General features: G+C 39.8%; 1 protein-coding gene across 2 annotated transcripts in view; it reads right to left on the minus strand.

The window, feature by feature from the left end:
• NEK9 (NIMA related kinase 9) overlaps positions 1–12,290 on the minus strand; it is a 36,123-nt gene extending 23,833 nt beyond the window's left edge. For both annotated transcript variants that reach the window (XM_081509253.1, XM_081509252.1), the window contains exons 1-8: positions 11,924–12,290; positions 9,720–9,897; positions 7,755–7,810; positions 7,138–7,208; positions 5,821–5,926; positions 4,029–4,160; positions 2,585–2,695; positions 1,517–1,581 (exon numbers count right to left, since the gene is read on the minus strand). In XM_081509253.1, the coding sequence (XP_081365379.1) occupies positions 1,517–1,581; positions 2,585–2,695; positions 4,029–4,160; positions 5,821–5,926; positions 7,138–7,208; positions 7,755–7,810; positions 9,720–9,897; positions 11,924–12,142 (938 nt within the window). In that variant the 5' untranslated portion in view covers positions 12,143–12,290. The remainder of the gene's footprint in view (positions 1–1,516; positions 1,582–2,584; positions 2,696–4,028; positions 4,161–5,820; positions 5,927–7,137; positions 7,209–7,754; positions 7,811–9,719; positions 9,898–11,923) is intronic.
• Between the last annotated feature and the right edge of the window lie 2,502 nt (positions 12,291–14,792).

A 14,792-nucleotide genomic window follows, 5' to 3' on the forward strand; every position in this document is an offset into this window, starting at 1 on the left:
TGGCATTCAAGATTCTCTACCTACTTTTCCAGGGTTCCTTCCATCAATTCCCATGTTTCAGCTCAGGGTTCCCATTCTCCCTAAACCAATTATAGCTGAAGACATGAGGTGGTGCTTAAGCATCAGTAATTTTTGAAAGTTCTAGTGGTGTTGCTATTGAGAACGCCAGGTCTAAAACCTCTAGTGTAGCCAAATAGGACTTAGTGCTTTCTGAATATTTTCACAATTCTCTGTGTCTGTGCTTTATCTGGAAAGTTCTGTCTTGTGTTTTTCCACCAAAGAACAAAGTCCTAAGGAAGTACTATATGTAACTCCAATTATCTCAATAAAAATGGCAATTAAAAATTGTCAATGGAAATATTTAAATAGGAGATTTAAACAGTGATTATACTGTTAGAAAATAAGCCAGATAAAGAATTTAAATATGCCTACCCAGCCTTAAAGGGTGACTGCCTGAATATGAATAGAACATAAATGAAAGATTACAGTGCTGCATCTGGAGTGTTAATGTAATTCTAGGCACTAAAACATTGGCTAGAGATCAACTGGAAAACCAGAAAAGATTAATTTAACACAACAGAATAAAGGTACTGACCAAAGAACAGAGATTATGGAATTAGGTATACACTACCTAATGCATCCAAGGGAAAGACTTGTAAAAGAACACAGTACAGGTTTGAATGTTGGGAAGATTCACAAAGAACTGGCAGAAGACAGGAGGGTACTAAGGCAAAAATAGTTTAAGAGGATGAAACAGAGACTAGGACATTTAAGAAGCATAAAGAACATCTCTTCCTTTGAGCTAGGGTTTGAAGCCTCCTACAAAAAGTGAGGGATAGAGGGCCTTCCTTCTACCTCTAGAGACCTCTAACACTGAATAAATCTCAGAAAATAACCTGTCAGGAATCAATCAACTCGACTATGGGAAATGGGCAAAAGGTATCTGAAGAGGATCCCTCCATTTACAACCTACCATCTAGTAGGTACAACCTACCATCTAGTGCACTTTACAAGTGCACTAAAAAGCAATGGCCCAGTCCAATCCCACACTCCTTCCTATCCAACTGTTGAGCACTTCACGCCAGGCCCTGGGCTGAGCCCTTTATATGCATTGCCTCCTTCAATCCTCAGCCAACCTCACTTCATAGAGAAGAAAACTAAGGGTCAGAGATGTTAAATAACTTGACAAAGACAGTGACAGAACTCAGATACAAACATAAGGATGACTGAGTCCAGAGCTGTCCTCTCTTAATTACTACACTCTCATGCCCAAACTCTATAGAGTAGAACTCACAGAAGATGGGGGGTCTAGGGCCTCATCAGGATCAATTCAGAACAAACTAGCAGGGGCGAGGGAGGTCGAAGTCAAGCGATGAAAGCAGAGATGCTGGAAGAAAATAGCACCAGAGTGGCCAGGTCAGGAAACATCACCCTCTCTCTGCGGTACTCTGGTCAGGCCTATATAGTCAGTTGACCATCTACAGAAAGACAATAAAGCGACTTCTTTGTTCTTTACCTTCTGCGTTTCCTGAGAAGGGGTCTATCCAGAAGTTCATCTGCAGTGGGTCTCTGCTCAGGATCCTAAAAAGTACCAATGGGTTAGTTTTAACTTAAAGGAAATGGGCAAAATGGGATCTAAAGAGGCATTTTACTTCCTCTTAGAAGGCTATAGGTTTGCTATTCAGAGACCACTATATATCATCCTTTTTATTTAAAAAACCTATTATGTCACATTCTATGCTTCATGCTCCTTACCATCAGCACTTACATGTTGAGAATGAGAATGCACCTTCCTCACTGGTTTTAACTGTTAGGGTAGTGGTTCTCAAATTTCAATATATATAAAATGTAAGAATCTCCTGGAGTACCTGTTACAAATAAAGATTTCTGGGCTTTATTCCCAGAAATTCTGATCCAGAAGGTCTGGGGTAGGGCCCAGGAATCTTCATTTTCTTCTTGTAAAACTTGCCCACCCCCTGGCGATTCTCACGCCTGTGGTTCCTGGACTACCTCTGAATAATACTGACCTAGAGCTACACTGCAAGGCAACTGTGACATTTAGAACTATATACATTCTGTACATCAGGAATTCTAAATTACCTCTTATTTTATACAGTTTATAAAAATTAATCTTGATTATAAAAAATGGAGCACAATTTCACAAACTAATAAAGGAAGAATTTGTTGGCTGAGGCATACAACTCTCATGAATTGCCAATGCCTATTCACCTGAATGGACTTCCTTGGTGGCTCAGATGGTAAAGAATCTGCCTGCAATGCAAGAGACCCGGATTCAGTCCCTGGGTTGGGAAGATCCTCTGGAGAAGGGAATAGCTACCCGCTCCAGTATTCTTGCCTGGAGAATTTCATGGACAGAGGAGCCCAGCGGGCTACAGTCCATGTGGTTGCAAAGAGGCAGACACGACTGATACTTTCACCTTTCATTCACCTGAATACAGCCATAAATACATCCTACTCTGGGGACGTGGACATGGTTTTGTGCAAGTTCCTCTGTGCCATACTCCAGACACTAAGGCTGGAAGGGAAAACAGTGAACTGAAATCAATATGCAAATCACACTTACCTGGTCAAGGCATGCATGGACCATTTGGATTAGTTCCAAAGAGTACTGGCTAGAATCAACTTCCATGGCCCGGATGCCTTGTACAATCTTCACACACAAGTTGAGTGGATTCTATGAGAAAATGATGATTGTATTGTCCTTGATTATATAAAGATGGCATTACAATCTACCAGTAGGGGCTTTGAGATGTCTGTGATTATCATATAAAGAAACGGCAATAGCTGTAAATCAGGTCTGACTTCTTCTTACAACTATTAGTATACTTCATTAAGAAATGGCTGGAAGATGCACTACTACTATCAGAGAGAATGAAACCAACTGGCCAACACGGAGGTATGACTACGTGACCAACAGAATAATACTCAGAGTATATTATAATCTGATCCCTCAACTGACTCGCAAGAAAAAGGAAAGCAAAGTTAGCTATGCTTCTTGGCTTTAAGTATCTCCTTTGCCAACTAATTTGCCTCCTGATTTATATAACCTAATAATGGTCAGGTGATACTCTGCTCCAAAAGACAAAGCAATGAATAATAAGTTGATAGTGATAAGAAATTATAACAATGCCACCACCACCTTTATGAGAGATCATTATGTAATGTAAGTTGCACATATGTTTTTTAACTCTTGTAAATACCACACAAGGTTATCATCACCAATTCAGAGACGTAAAGTAACCTGCCCAAGACTACACAAACAGTAAAAAAAATGGAGCCATAATTACAACCAAAGTCTGTTTGACTCCAAAACTCATTTTCCTTCCACTATATTATTTAAGAAAATAAACTCCAGGACTTATTGTGGTCCATGAACGAGCATCAGAATCATCTGGGAGTCTGTCAGAAATGCAGAATACCAGGACTAGATCTAGACACACTTAAATAGTCTGTATTTTAACAAGATTCCCAGGTGATTTCCTATGTATATTAAAGCTTAAGAAGCACTACTTAACACTAGGCTTTAAAAAGAAAAGAGACTTAAAGGTATTTGTTGTTTATAAAACAATAAGTTTTTAGTAAAACTAACAGTCAGTGTGTCATCTTTCACAAAAAAAGACCAAAACACTTAAATGAGTATTATATAATTTGCCTTAGCTTTTGTAAAACGATGTAGCTGAAGTATAAGAAATGAAATGGCTTATCCAAACCACTGCATCACACAGTTGATCCTAGAGTCAGTTTTAAAATTATAGTCAATGGATTCAAGGATCATGCTCAAACTACTCGATTATGATTATTTTTCAATAGGGAATTCAAGTTGGAAAGAAATCTTGTCTGTAGTACTTTACAATACACTACTAAGCCAGGGCCTGAACATTGATTATTATTTTGCCTACAGTTGATTTCTGTTCAAGAAGTCAGAAGCTCAGGGATAAATGAAGTTGATTCTCTCAACCAAGTTGTACCATTTGCAAGGACAATGTAGGGATAATACATCAACTTACTGTAGCATCAAATGTTCTCTTCAGTGTAAGTAATTCAAAAATGACACAGCCTACTGCCCAGATATCAGACTTGAAATTGTATTTTACTCCTTGGCAGAGCTCTGGAGACATATAATACGGAGTTCCCACAAGCTGAACAACAAAGAAAGCAATCAAAAAATAACTTTTTCTGAGCGAACTATATTAATATTTTAACAACTAAATTAAATTTCCCAGGAGTTAGTGATAACTATAAAACATTCATCAGCATATCTCAAAACATCCCCATCAAACAGCATATCCCATCATCATTCTGAGCTGATGCCACTCTTGGGAGAAATCTTATTCGTATCAAATGTCCTGGGCCAGTTATGAAGAGACAATCTCTGTGGTGAAGACCTGTGGTAACTTGGGAGGCAGAACAGCTCTGTGATTCCTGGATCACAGAAGATTTAGGCATTCAAGGACCACTGAAGACTTCACAGACTTGGAAAAAGCATACTTGGTAAAAGTTCACCAATGGAAAAAAAAAAACAAAAACTGATAGTGGGAGATGGTAATTGAATAAAGGGGTTAAAAGTTCTAACTGAAACACACAGTAGTGAAACTCTGTAAATAACTCAATTTAACATCTGTAATACTAACATAGTGAATTTCTTCCAAATTCAAAAAGATCTTCTGAGTTCAAGAACGTGTTGGAAGGAAATAAATGTCCTGAATGGAGGTCATGTCTCTCCCAAGATGAGAGACAGTGAGTACACAAGAAATTCTAATAACACCGATAGCCATCTTTAATGAGCAAAGCAAAGCAATTTTTCAGACGGCTTACATGGCATTTATTTTATTGGATTATTCTTGATGAGAAAAATCCATGCAAGGGCATGACTACTTCCTCAGAAACTTAATACAGCAACATCATACAAGCAAACTGAGTCCCTGAAGCTGATTCCCAACCCTGGCTATCAGTATCCTTGGATGTTTCTACATTGCTTGCAGGGATATCTCAATATTGCAAAAAAAACCATCAGGACAAAATTAATTTTAGTAACTTACATTTTCAAGTTCTTTTAAAGACAGAGCACTGTGAAACCAGAAGAGTAATAATTGGGTTTTATAAGTCCTAAAAGGATCAGATCACTATCTCCAGAGATCAATTTATGTCTACTCTTTACCAATAGTCTTTCATAGGATCAGGCAGGAAGGAAGCCCTGTGGTGCAGACCGTGTATCATATTAAGGATGAGATTATTTTCTGGGCATCAGTCTTTATTTGTAATATAGGGTTTCTGAACCAGAAAAAATTCAAAGGAAACACAAGAGACATCTAACATTCAAAGCTCAAAACATTAAATGAGAGATAAAGTGAGATCTACTAAAGATCCTAAGCTGGAAAAAATGGTAAAGCATTTTATTGCTTTTAGAAAAGTCTTTAGTTAGGGTTGGAAAGGGCAATGATGTTTGAGCTGTTATGTGGACAATGGCTCTTAAAAAAACAACTGAGCATGTAAATACCTGTTAGTGGGTCTAGGAAAAAGACTCCTTTTGTAAGTATGACTTATAAAAGACTTGCTTTATAAGTATGAAGAACTTGCAAAAACATTGAGAAAAAGCATGCAAGATTTAGGGGGTATAGTTATAGCTCAAGGTGCAAGAAAGGAAAAGAAAAAAAAAAAGTCAAGGGGGAATTCCCTGGTGGTCCAGTGGTTATCAGGACTTCACTTAAGGTCCCTCATGCTGTGTGGCACCACCAAATAAAAGAAAAAAAATTAAAAAATAAAAAAAGCCCAACTAAGTCAATGATAACACATAGTTACCGTCTCAGCCATGGAATACTCAGAATTCAGTTTCTTTGCTAGGCCATAATCTCCAAGTTTTATCAGGTTTGCCTTGGTCAGAAAAATATTTAATGTCTTTATATCCCTGGAAAAAAAAACACTGTATATTAAACCCATACACTCAACTGTTTTATCTCATCTACCTTGCACCCAAAATTAGTATAAAATAAAAGTGTGTGTTACCACTGCTCAGGCTGTTATGGGATCCAAAAGAGTGTTCATTACTTTCTCATTTTAACACTGAGAAGGGAACTTGGGGGAGTAGAGGCAGGGAATTACTTCATCCTCCAGGGATTCACAGCATAGGCACATCCCCTCATACACTGAAGTCATTAGGAAAAGTTGAGAGGTCAGATTAAAAAAAAAGGTGCCCTAGGTAATTCCTATAAGGTGCACTGCCTCTTCAATTACCACTTGTGCCTTGAATTAAGTAGTATCCAGACAATTTTAACACTGAGTTGTGTCAAAGTTTCAAATCTGTTAAGGCAAGAGAAGCACAACCCCGCAGCAAAATCATTAGGTCACACAGATCACCTAAATAAAATCACCAACTATCTTTCTCTAAAGATGAACTGACCATTTGTAACAAAAATAAACTGTGCATGGTTCACACTGTGGCTTCCTTTACTAAAAGATGTGAAAAAATCAGAACAATATTCTTTATAATTTTCAAAAATAAAATATACAACTGTAGCCACTCAACAACTATCAAGAAATAAATGTTAAATGGACAAACCAATAAAAAAGAAAACTAGTGTATTAATATTAATCTCTAGCAGTAGTCCATGACTCACTTAAGGGTATAATGAAGTGGAAATGTTCTTATAAAGGTTCTCTCCTATAGCTAGAAGTGAATAGAAAGCGGTTTCCCCCTGGCCAAGATCTGGTAAACCTGCATAATTAATTGTAAAACAATGAGTAAGCTTTTTCCTTAAATTAAAAACAAATGCCAATTTTATTGCTCAGAGAAAACATTTACTGTGAATTCCAACCAGTCTAATATGACTTTTATAGTGGTCTTCTAGGCTGTACTGATGAAATAATGAACTCACCTCTAAAATAAAGAGATGACTGAGCAGCACTAAGCTATTGAGGAGACTCTTCCTAGATCACAAACAGTTTAACTTCAGGAAGTGAAGATAACACCCCTTATTACTCACTCTTTCCTTCCTAAATCATTATCAACGGAAAAGCCTTGACTGTTTAATCAAGAAAATAATAGTGCTGATGGGAGGTACCCAAGGTGGGGGTTGGATTGGTGGAAAGGAATCCATCCTGTATTCTTTCACTCATTACCTATGAAGGATCCCAGCTTTATGGATACAGCTCACTGCTGAAACAATCTGAAATAGGTACCATACCACCATCTGCAGAGAAAAAATAAATTATACTTGGACTGGAAACAAACAAAAAAATGCCATTTAAGTAAACACACGCACACACACACACTCAACAAAGAAAACTGCAACCAGAGGTTATGATTCAACATGACTTGACATTTCTTGCTTGTAGGTTGAGTAGGCAAAGAAAAGTGGTAGGGATAAAAAAAAAAAAAAGCAGATTATCATAAAATAGTTCGAATGTTGTTATAAAATATAGTATGGTGAAGCAGACTTGTGGAAAGAAATCCAGGAAGAATGCAAAGGCAGAGAAAACTGGGCATACCAGTATGCAGTAATAGAAGCGGGAAAGAAAGCCCATAGAGAATCATGATGTGGAGGTAAACTGTTTAGGAAGCAGCTATAGACAGCTTCCTTGTTAGAGGTTTCCTTTCTCATGAATATCAATCAGAGCCTGGAAGGAGTATGAACAAAAGGAAAAAAACACTCTTCATTGTTGGAAGAGTAAATATAGAACTAGAATGCAAGAATCACAATACAGTTCTAGCTTCCTTTCACAGAAATATGAATTACCTCTTCCTCAAACAACTTGTCCTTCTGACGAAGGATTTTATCATACAGGTTCCCTCCTGCAATTAAATAAGAAACAGGTTTGAATTGCTTAACAGAGATCAAAGCTACTAGGATTTTAACAGGTGGCATAGCAAGTGAAATACTCTGTATGAGTGCTTGCGTGCTCAGTCATGTCTGACTCTGAGACTCCATGGACTGTATCCCGCCAGGCTCCTCTGCTCATGGGCTTCTCCAGGCAAGAATACTGGAGCGGGTTGGATTTCCTCTTCCAGGGGATCTTCCTGACCCAGGGATCAAACCCTGGCACTGGCAGGTGGATTCTTTACCACCAAGCCACCTCATTCTGCTTCCTTTTAAAAGATATCCCCTCTTCCTTCCAGCTCTTCACATGGGTACAAAACTTCCCATCTGTCAAGGACTATATCTGAAATACTCTCCAAAGATTCCCCTCCCTAGTAGAAGAGACTCAGTATGAAAACGGGAAGTACAACATTTTTAGAAAAGATAAAAGTAAAGACCATTTCTCTAGTACCCTAATTTATGAAATTACTTTGAAAGTCTTCAAAGTCTTCAAAATCAGATGACTTTCTTTTCCAAAACTCCTATTAAAGGAATCTGCAATATTTTGGTAACAACTTCCTCAGTCTATTAGAAGATTTGGGTTATACCTGCGAGGTGATGTTTTACAAAAATAGGTATAGATCACCATCAAGTTCTTTTTCTTTCCACTTTCCACTGAAAAGGTTTCCCAAAATTTAGGGTAGACTCTAGATTGCTTCCAATTATTACTCCCTTTACTAACTCATTCCTTCAGAGTTAAGTCTGAATTTGCTTCTCCTTTTTATTATCAGGTAACACAGATGGCAAATGATGATGGTTCCTTTTATTTCCTATCCTCAGCTATAACTTACTGCAGTCCTAGTTAAGTTTCACAAGTTCTTCCCCTCTGCAATTTAGTAACTCAAAAGTTTCAATAAATGTACCATCCGTTCTAGTTCCTCCTAACCACAAAGGAAGTTAAGAGGCTTCTGCTACTTCAAAAATCTCTAATATAATCTCATACATTTAGGATTGAAAACAGTCACAATACACAAGAATCTAGTAAATAAATGACAAATCTAGGAGTTTTCTCTTAGAGATTTAAATGAAGAATATGCTTGGACCATTTTAGCATGCATCTCAAAAATGGGCTTTGGGCGTTCTCTTAGGTAATAATGATAACAGCTGGTACAAAATTTATCAAAAATTTGCTACATATCAAGTACTATAAAATAGTACACTTTCCTGTAAAATAGAAATGTTAAAGTTGTTGGGGCTTTACATATTCATTTAATACAATAACCCTAGGAGGTAACTACTGCTTATTAGCAAACTTACTTAAGATGAGGAGGCTGAGGCACAGAGAAGTTAAGTAGTCTGTACAAGATTATAGAGATTAAAAAGTAGTGAAGCTTACGATATGGGTTCAGGGTCTATTTTTTTAACAAATAGGCTATACTGCTTTTTTTCTCTAAACAAGCAAAAGGGTTCAAAGAAATCATTTTTAGTCAGTTATGGTCTTGAGACCACTTTTCAGTAGGACAGCCTTAGTTGAAATGATTATAAATACCAACTATAAGATTTCACCATCAAGTGTCAAACCATGCTATGCTTCTAATGCCTGACTAATGTCACTGCATAAGGAAAAAAACCTTGAAAAACGTGTAAAATTCAACTGAACAAATAATTTGAAGATGGAATTATCATCAAAAAGCAGAATTTGAGTATGCAGGGGGAAAATCCCTCCCCTCATTTTGTAGATCACTTCAAAACTCTTCAGAGCCTGAACTATTTCTCTTAAACTATAGCAGTCCATTTAAAGCTCTTATTCTTTGAAAATACAGATCTTATTTTTCTCTCCCCCTCAAGGTAAGTATAAGCACAAGAATGTCTTGCTGGAGGAAGTCCCATTGAATTCTACCTTACCATTACAATATTCCAGCTCTATCAGCAGGGTGGTATTGTCCATGAAGTGATTGTAGTAGGCAATAATGTTGTCATGTTGCAGCAGTGCCAGAATAACAATCTCATTCAAGGCATCACGACGTTCCTTCTCAGATAGTCGGGTCAAATCAACTTCCTTCCACACGACCAATGAGTCATCCTATAACACACCAACAGAGGTATCGTGCTTTCCTTGAGCCTGGCAGAGAATGAATCCACACCCAGATCTCTGAGCCTAGAAAGAAAACTTCCTAGATGGACAGAAACTGACTCCTTTTTCTCCTTTAAATAAAACATGAAGAGACTTTTAAAATTCTGCATACAATTGAGCATCAAAATTTACTGCAGGACTAGGGAAAGCATTAAAATGTTACATTGTTTCTACACTTAATTTACATGTCAATTCCAGGTAAAAAATATGGGATGGATGTAGATCTCAGAGTTTCTACTGAGGGACATTATGAAAGACTGCTAGCCATGATGAGGATTGTAGTATGGTTAAACTACTGGAGAAAGAGAACTGGAGAGTGGTTATCTATGGCTGACATTTCTTGTAAAACAGACATGTTAAAGTTGCCTCTAGTTTTATAAATACAGATTTCTCTAGTGATTTTCATCTATGCTTTCTAGATAAGAATAAGTCATGTCTAAGGGCTCTGAGTTCACTTTCCTTATTCTGTCACATTTTGTGACTCTGTTTCTCCTACATTTTTATGTTATCATATGTTTTCCTCTATTTATGAAGACTTACCTGCAGCTCCTAATATTCACTCCATTTTATAACACCTCTAATTCTTTACTGATGATGTTCCCCAGCTCAGAAGCATCCCCACCAAAATAACCCTCCATATCCTTTAGAATGGCTGTGCTGGGCCTTTGAAACTTTGTCAGAAGATCAATGAACCTTCTACTGTGCATTCCCTTAATTCCCTTCCACTGAAACATGTGTCCATTCTTTTACACTTATATACACATACAACTTAAATGCAATTTGTTACTAACAGGACTAACATGTCTTCCCACTGAAATATGTGGTTCTTGAGGGAAAATGTTGCTTCTAATTAAACCCTTGTAAACTCTCAAAAGTAATAAACATTTGATGTTATGGATAATGCTATGCAATATTTGGGAAAAGTGTAATCAAACTTAACTTAAAACAACCTTGGCAATCAAGTTCAACACAATAATCATGGAAAGGCATGGACAAGCAGATGTGACCCTCCATTCCAGCCCAGGATTTGCTTCTAATTTAAGTGAGCAAGTCACTTAAATATACTACTTTAGTTTCTTCAACTATAAACATCCATCTTTTACACTTAAAAGTACTTGGAACACACACCAGACCTGCCGACAGATCACTGATAGATCTCATCTTCAGCAACCCCAGCAAGTCCTCACTGATGCTTAACTATTCTGAAACTCGAGTTTTAAGACTTTAGTTATCAAAGTTTATGATCAATTTTGGAAGTAGACTCCTTACTCTAGGGTTTTAATCAGAATACATTCTGAACTGTGGATCAGCAGTCCAAGAATCTCCTCAAAGGATTCGTATGTGTGCAATAGTGGATAGGCGGGAAAGTACCTTTACATTAAATTCTCAAAGAAGTCCTTTTATCCCTCCTGAAGTTAAGAACGAATGGTTTAAAATATACCAAAAAAAAGAGTATTTCCCACGCATAAACGCTGCTGGAAGAAGCCCACACGCTACAATCTTACCAATGATCTTCAAGAAAAATCCACAACTGAGTGTTCATATCTGAGCTTAAAGATTTGGCAAAGACAGTGGAGCTACCGCGGATGTGGGAATTTTGAAGCTGTCCCCACCTTTCCACCTCGGCCTTGGAGAGATGTACAGCATGAAAGGAAGTTTTGACAATACTCCCCATTCATATACTACTTTAACTTACGGTCTCCAAAGTATCCTCGTTCGATGCTAAAAATAATCTTTAAAAATATTACTTTTAAGGTACGTAGCTATTCCTAACTCCAATTTACAGACGGGAAAACCAAGGCTCAGGGAAGGTTCAATGCCTTGCTCAGTCCCCATGGTAAACAAAAACGACCGGTTAGAAAAACCAGTGCTGTTACGAACTCCTAGTACAGGAGCGGTGAGGACCCCAAGACAGACACCCCTGCGGGACCCGATAGCTGAGCGAGGACGAGGCGGGGGAGAGCGGGGCCGCTACCTCGGTGCGGCGGTACAGCGTGGCCTCCCCGAAGGCGCCGCGGCCCAGCACACGGATGGGGATGTAGTGCAGCTCCTCCTGCTCCGCCGCGCCGCCGCCGGCTCGCGGCACCGGACCGGCGCTGGGCCCCGGGCCCGAGTCCCCGCCACCCCCGGACTCGCTCCCAAAGTCCGAGTTGAGGGAGTCGCAGTGTCGCTCGTACTCGCCCAGCACCGACATGGCGGCAGCGGCGGCGGCCAGGGGACCGGCCTGAGTGTCCCTGGTGGCGCTAGCGGCGCTGCGCCTCTCCCGCTTCAGACGCCGGCCAGCGGCCCCGTCAGCCCCGCCACCCCGCGAGGCTCCATGGTGGCTCCTTCCCCCTTGACCCGGAAGCAGTTCTGGGTGCTTCCGGCCCCGCGGGGTTTCCTCCTCCTTTGCCCGTGGTTCCTTTAAGCCCCGGGGCAAAACTTCTTTCCCTCCAGGCGGGCCGGGAAAACGAAGCCTCGGGTGGGGGTTGGCGGCGCCCAGTGGAGACCGAATGGGACCACATGGCTCCCGCAAGGGCTAGGGCGTCCTCCTCGGGTCTACAGACCCCTCTCCTGATTCCTAGTCCGGTGCCCAGGCAGTTTTGAGGTCCAGAGGTCGTCCAGTCTCATCTTGGTGCCAGGCCTATCTCAAGGGCAGTGACTGGGGGGAGCAGCCCTTCCCGGTGTGGCACAGCGCTCTTCGTTTTAGGGAATTGTTACAGCAAAAATATCTTTGCGTGCGTGCTAAGTCGCAGTGGTGTCCCATTCTTTGTGACCCCATGGACTGTAGCCCGCCTGTCTCCTCTGTCCATGGGATTCTCCAGGCGAGAATACTGGAATGGGTGTCTTCCCAAACCCAGGGATTGAACTGTGTCTCTTGGGACTCCCGTTTACCTCACCTCCCTTCCCTCTCCCAGCGGAAAATTCCTGCCTCCTGTCATCTCAGTGGACCCAGTTATTTCTTCCAGAACTACCCTGAGTCCCTCTGTCTTCCACACATCTTAGAGAATATTTGAAGTCAACTCTCCTGACACTCCTCTTTCCAGATTTCACATTCTTCCTCCTAATGTATTTCCAAATCTTTGACCACCTGATGATCTCATGCAACATTCTTCATGCCATAAGTGCCAGATACTGTAATCGGAGGTGGGGAATCTGCAGAGCCCTCAAGTCACTAAGAGAACTGCAATACAGTGGAAAAGTGTGTTCCATCAGTTATGTGCCTTGAGTAACTTTACATCTGTAACATAACTTTCTAGTTGTAAAGTTATGGAAATTATTGACCTACAGAGATAACAGCTAACATTCATTATATTTATTATGTTCCTGGCACTATGCTAAAGGTTTTCTTTCCATGTGTCATTCCATTTAATCATAGTATTCTCATTTTGCAAAAGGAAACTGAGATACAGGGTTAAGTAACCTACTGTATGTTACATAGCTATTGAGGGGAGCTGGGAGTCAAAGCCAGCAACAAGGCCCAGGATCTCTTTCAGAGAGCAGGATATTTGGGGGCTAGGAGAAGATCATGTGGATGGAGAAGATCGTGGTATTTGTGGGATGGAAGCAGAAGACAAGGTCTCAAATATTTACTTATGTAGAATTTGACATTTCCTGTGGGCAGTGGAAAAAATTAGACATTTTTAAGCACAGGAGTACATGATCTGTGTGTCTATGTTCTGATTTGCTGGGGGGAGTCCCAATTAATACTTTTCCCCACAGCATAATTAATGAGTCTTCTTTTGTTCATGTGCCCAGCACAGACAATAAATAATGACGTCACCTCGCATAAGACCAAAGCTATACTTTACAAAGAACTGATGACAATATGGAAGATAAAGACAGGAGGCCTAGAGACAGGCACTCAGGTGCTATCAGTGTGAGTGGAGAGGGGGGCCAGATTTAAGAAATCCATCTGAGGAACATTTAGAACTTTGTGATCAGTTGGGATGTGGTTGGTGAAGCAAATCTGAGCCCAGGAGACTTGCATCTAGGTGTTTAAGTAGGCGGATAGTGACAGCAAACATAGGAGGAAGAGAATGGGTAGAATGGGGTGAAGGGTATGAGAGCTAATGAGCTCACGTTCCTCTGACCTCTCTAGAGTTCATCAGTGTTCCTTTTAAAGTATGATATCCGACACTGCGTAACAGTCCACATTGGGTCTGAATAGGAGGGACTTTTGTCTTTCTTGATCTGGATCTATTTTTTCTATTAGTGTACCAGACTTAATGATGGTCTGCTTCTCCTGTGCTTGTATTTAAGCAAACCTCTTTTTCACATCCAATCTGATCCAAACACAGCTCTCCCGCCAGATCACATCACTCCTTATTCACAATGTTTATCTTTAAAATTGACGTCTTATTTATCGTTTACTTTGACTACCTCCGTTCATTAGAACATAAGCTCCATGAAAGCCTGGCTTTTGCCCTCTTGTTCACAACTATGTATCATCAGTGCCTAGAAAAGTGCTTAATATAACAGGCCTAAAATTTATTTGTTGAAAGGATATCAGGTCATTGTTATTGTATATGTACATCTCTTAAACCAAAAGGCCTGAATGATAACTCCCTGTTAGATTTTTTATTGGTTTCATTCCAGGGTTCTAGACTGTACAGATAGTTTTCAATTTTCAATTCATTCATCCAACAAACACTAAGTACCAACTTGTGCCAGGTGCTGGGTTACAACAGAGGACAAAATAAACACGGTTCTTCTCCTGGAGCTTACAGTCCATATAAATAGACAATAACCAGGCAATTACAACGATGTCTAAGTGCTATTATAAGGAAAGTGCAATCTTCTAGAAAGGTACATAGGACGGGCATCTTTCCAAGACAAACTAGCTGGGTTAGTGAAAGCTTCCT

Source organism: Giraffa tippelskirchi, chromosome 7 (assembly GCF_054371585.1).
Source record: "Giraffa tippelskirchi isolate mGirTip1 chromosome 7, T2T-mGirTip1v1.2.pri, whole genome shotgun sequence".
In the NCBI taxonomy this organism is placed as follows: domain Eukaryota; kingdom Metazoa; phylum Chordata; class Mammalia; order Artiodactyla; family Giraffidae; genus Giraffa; species Giraffa tippelskirchi.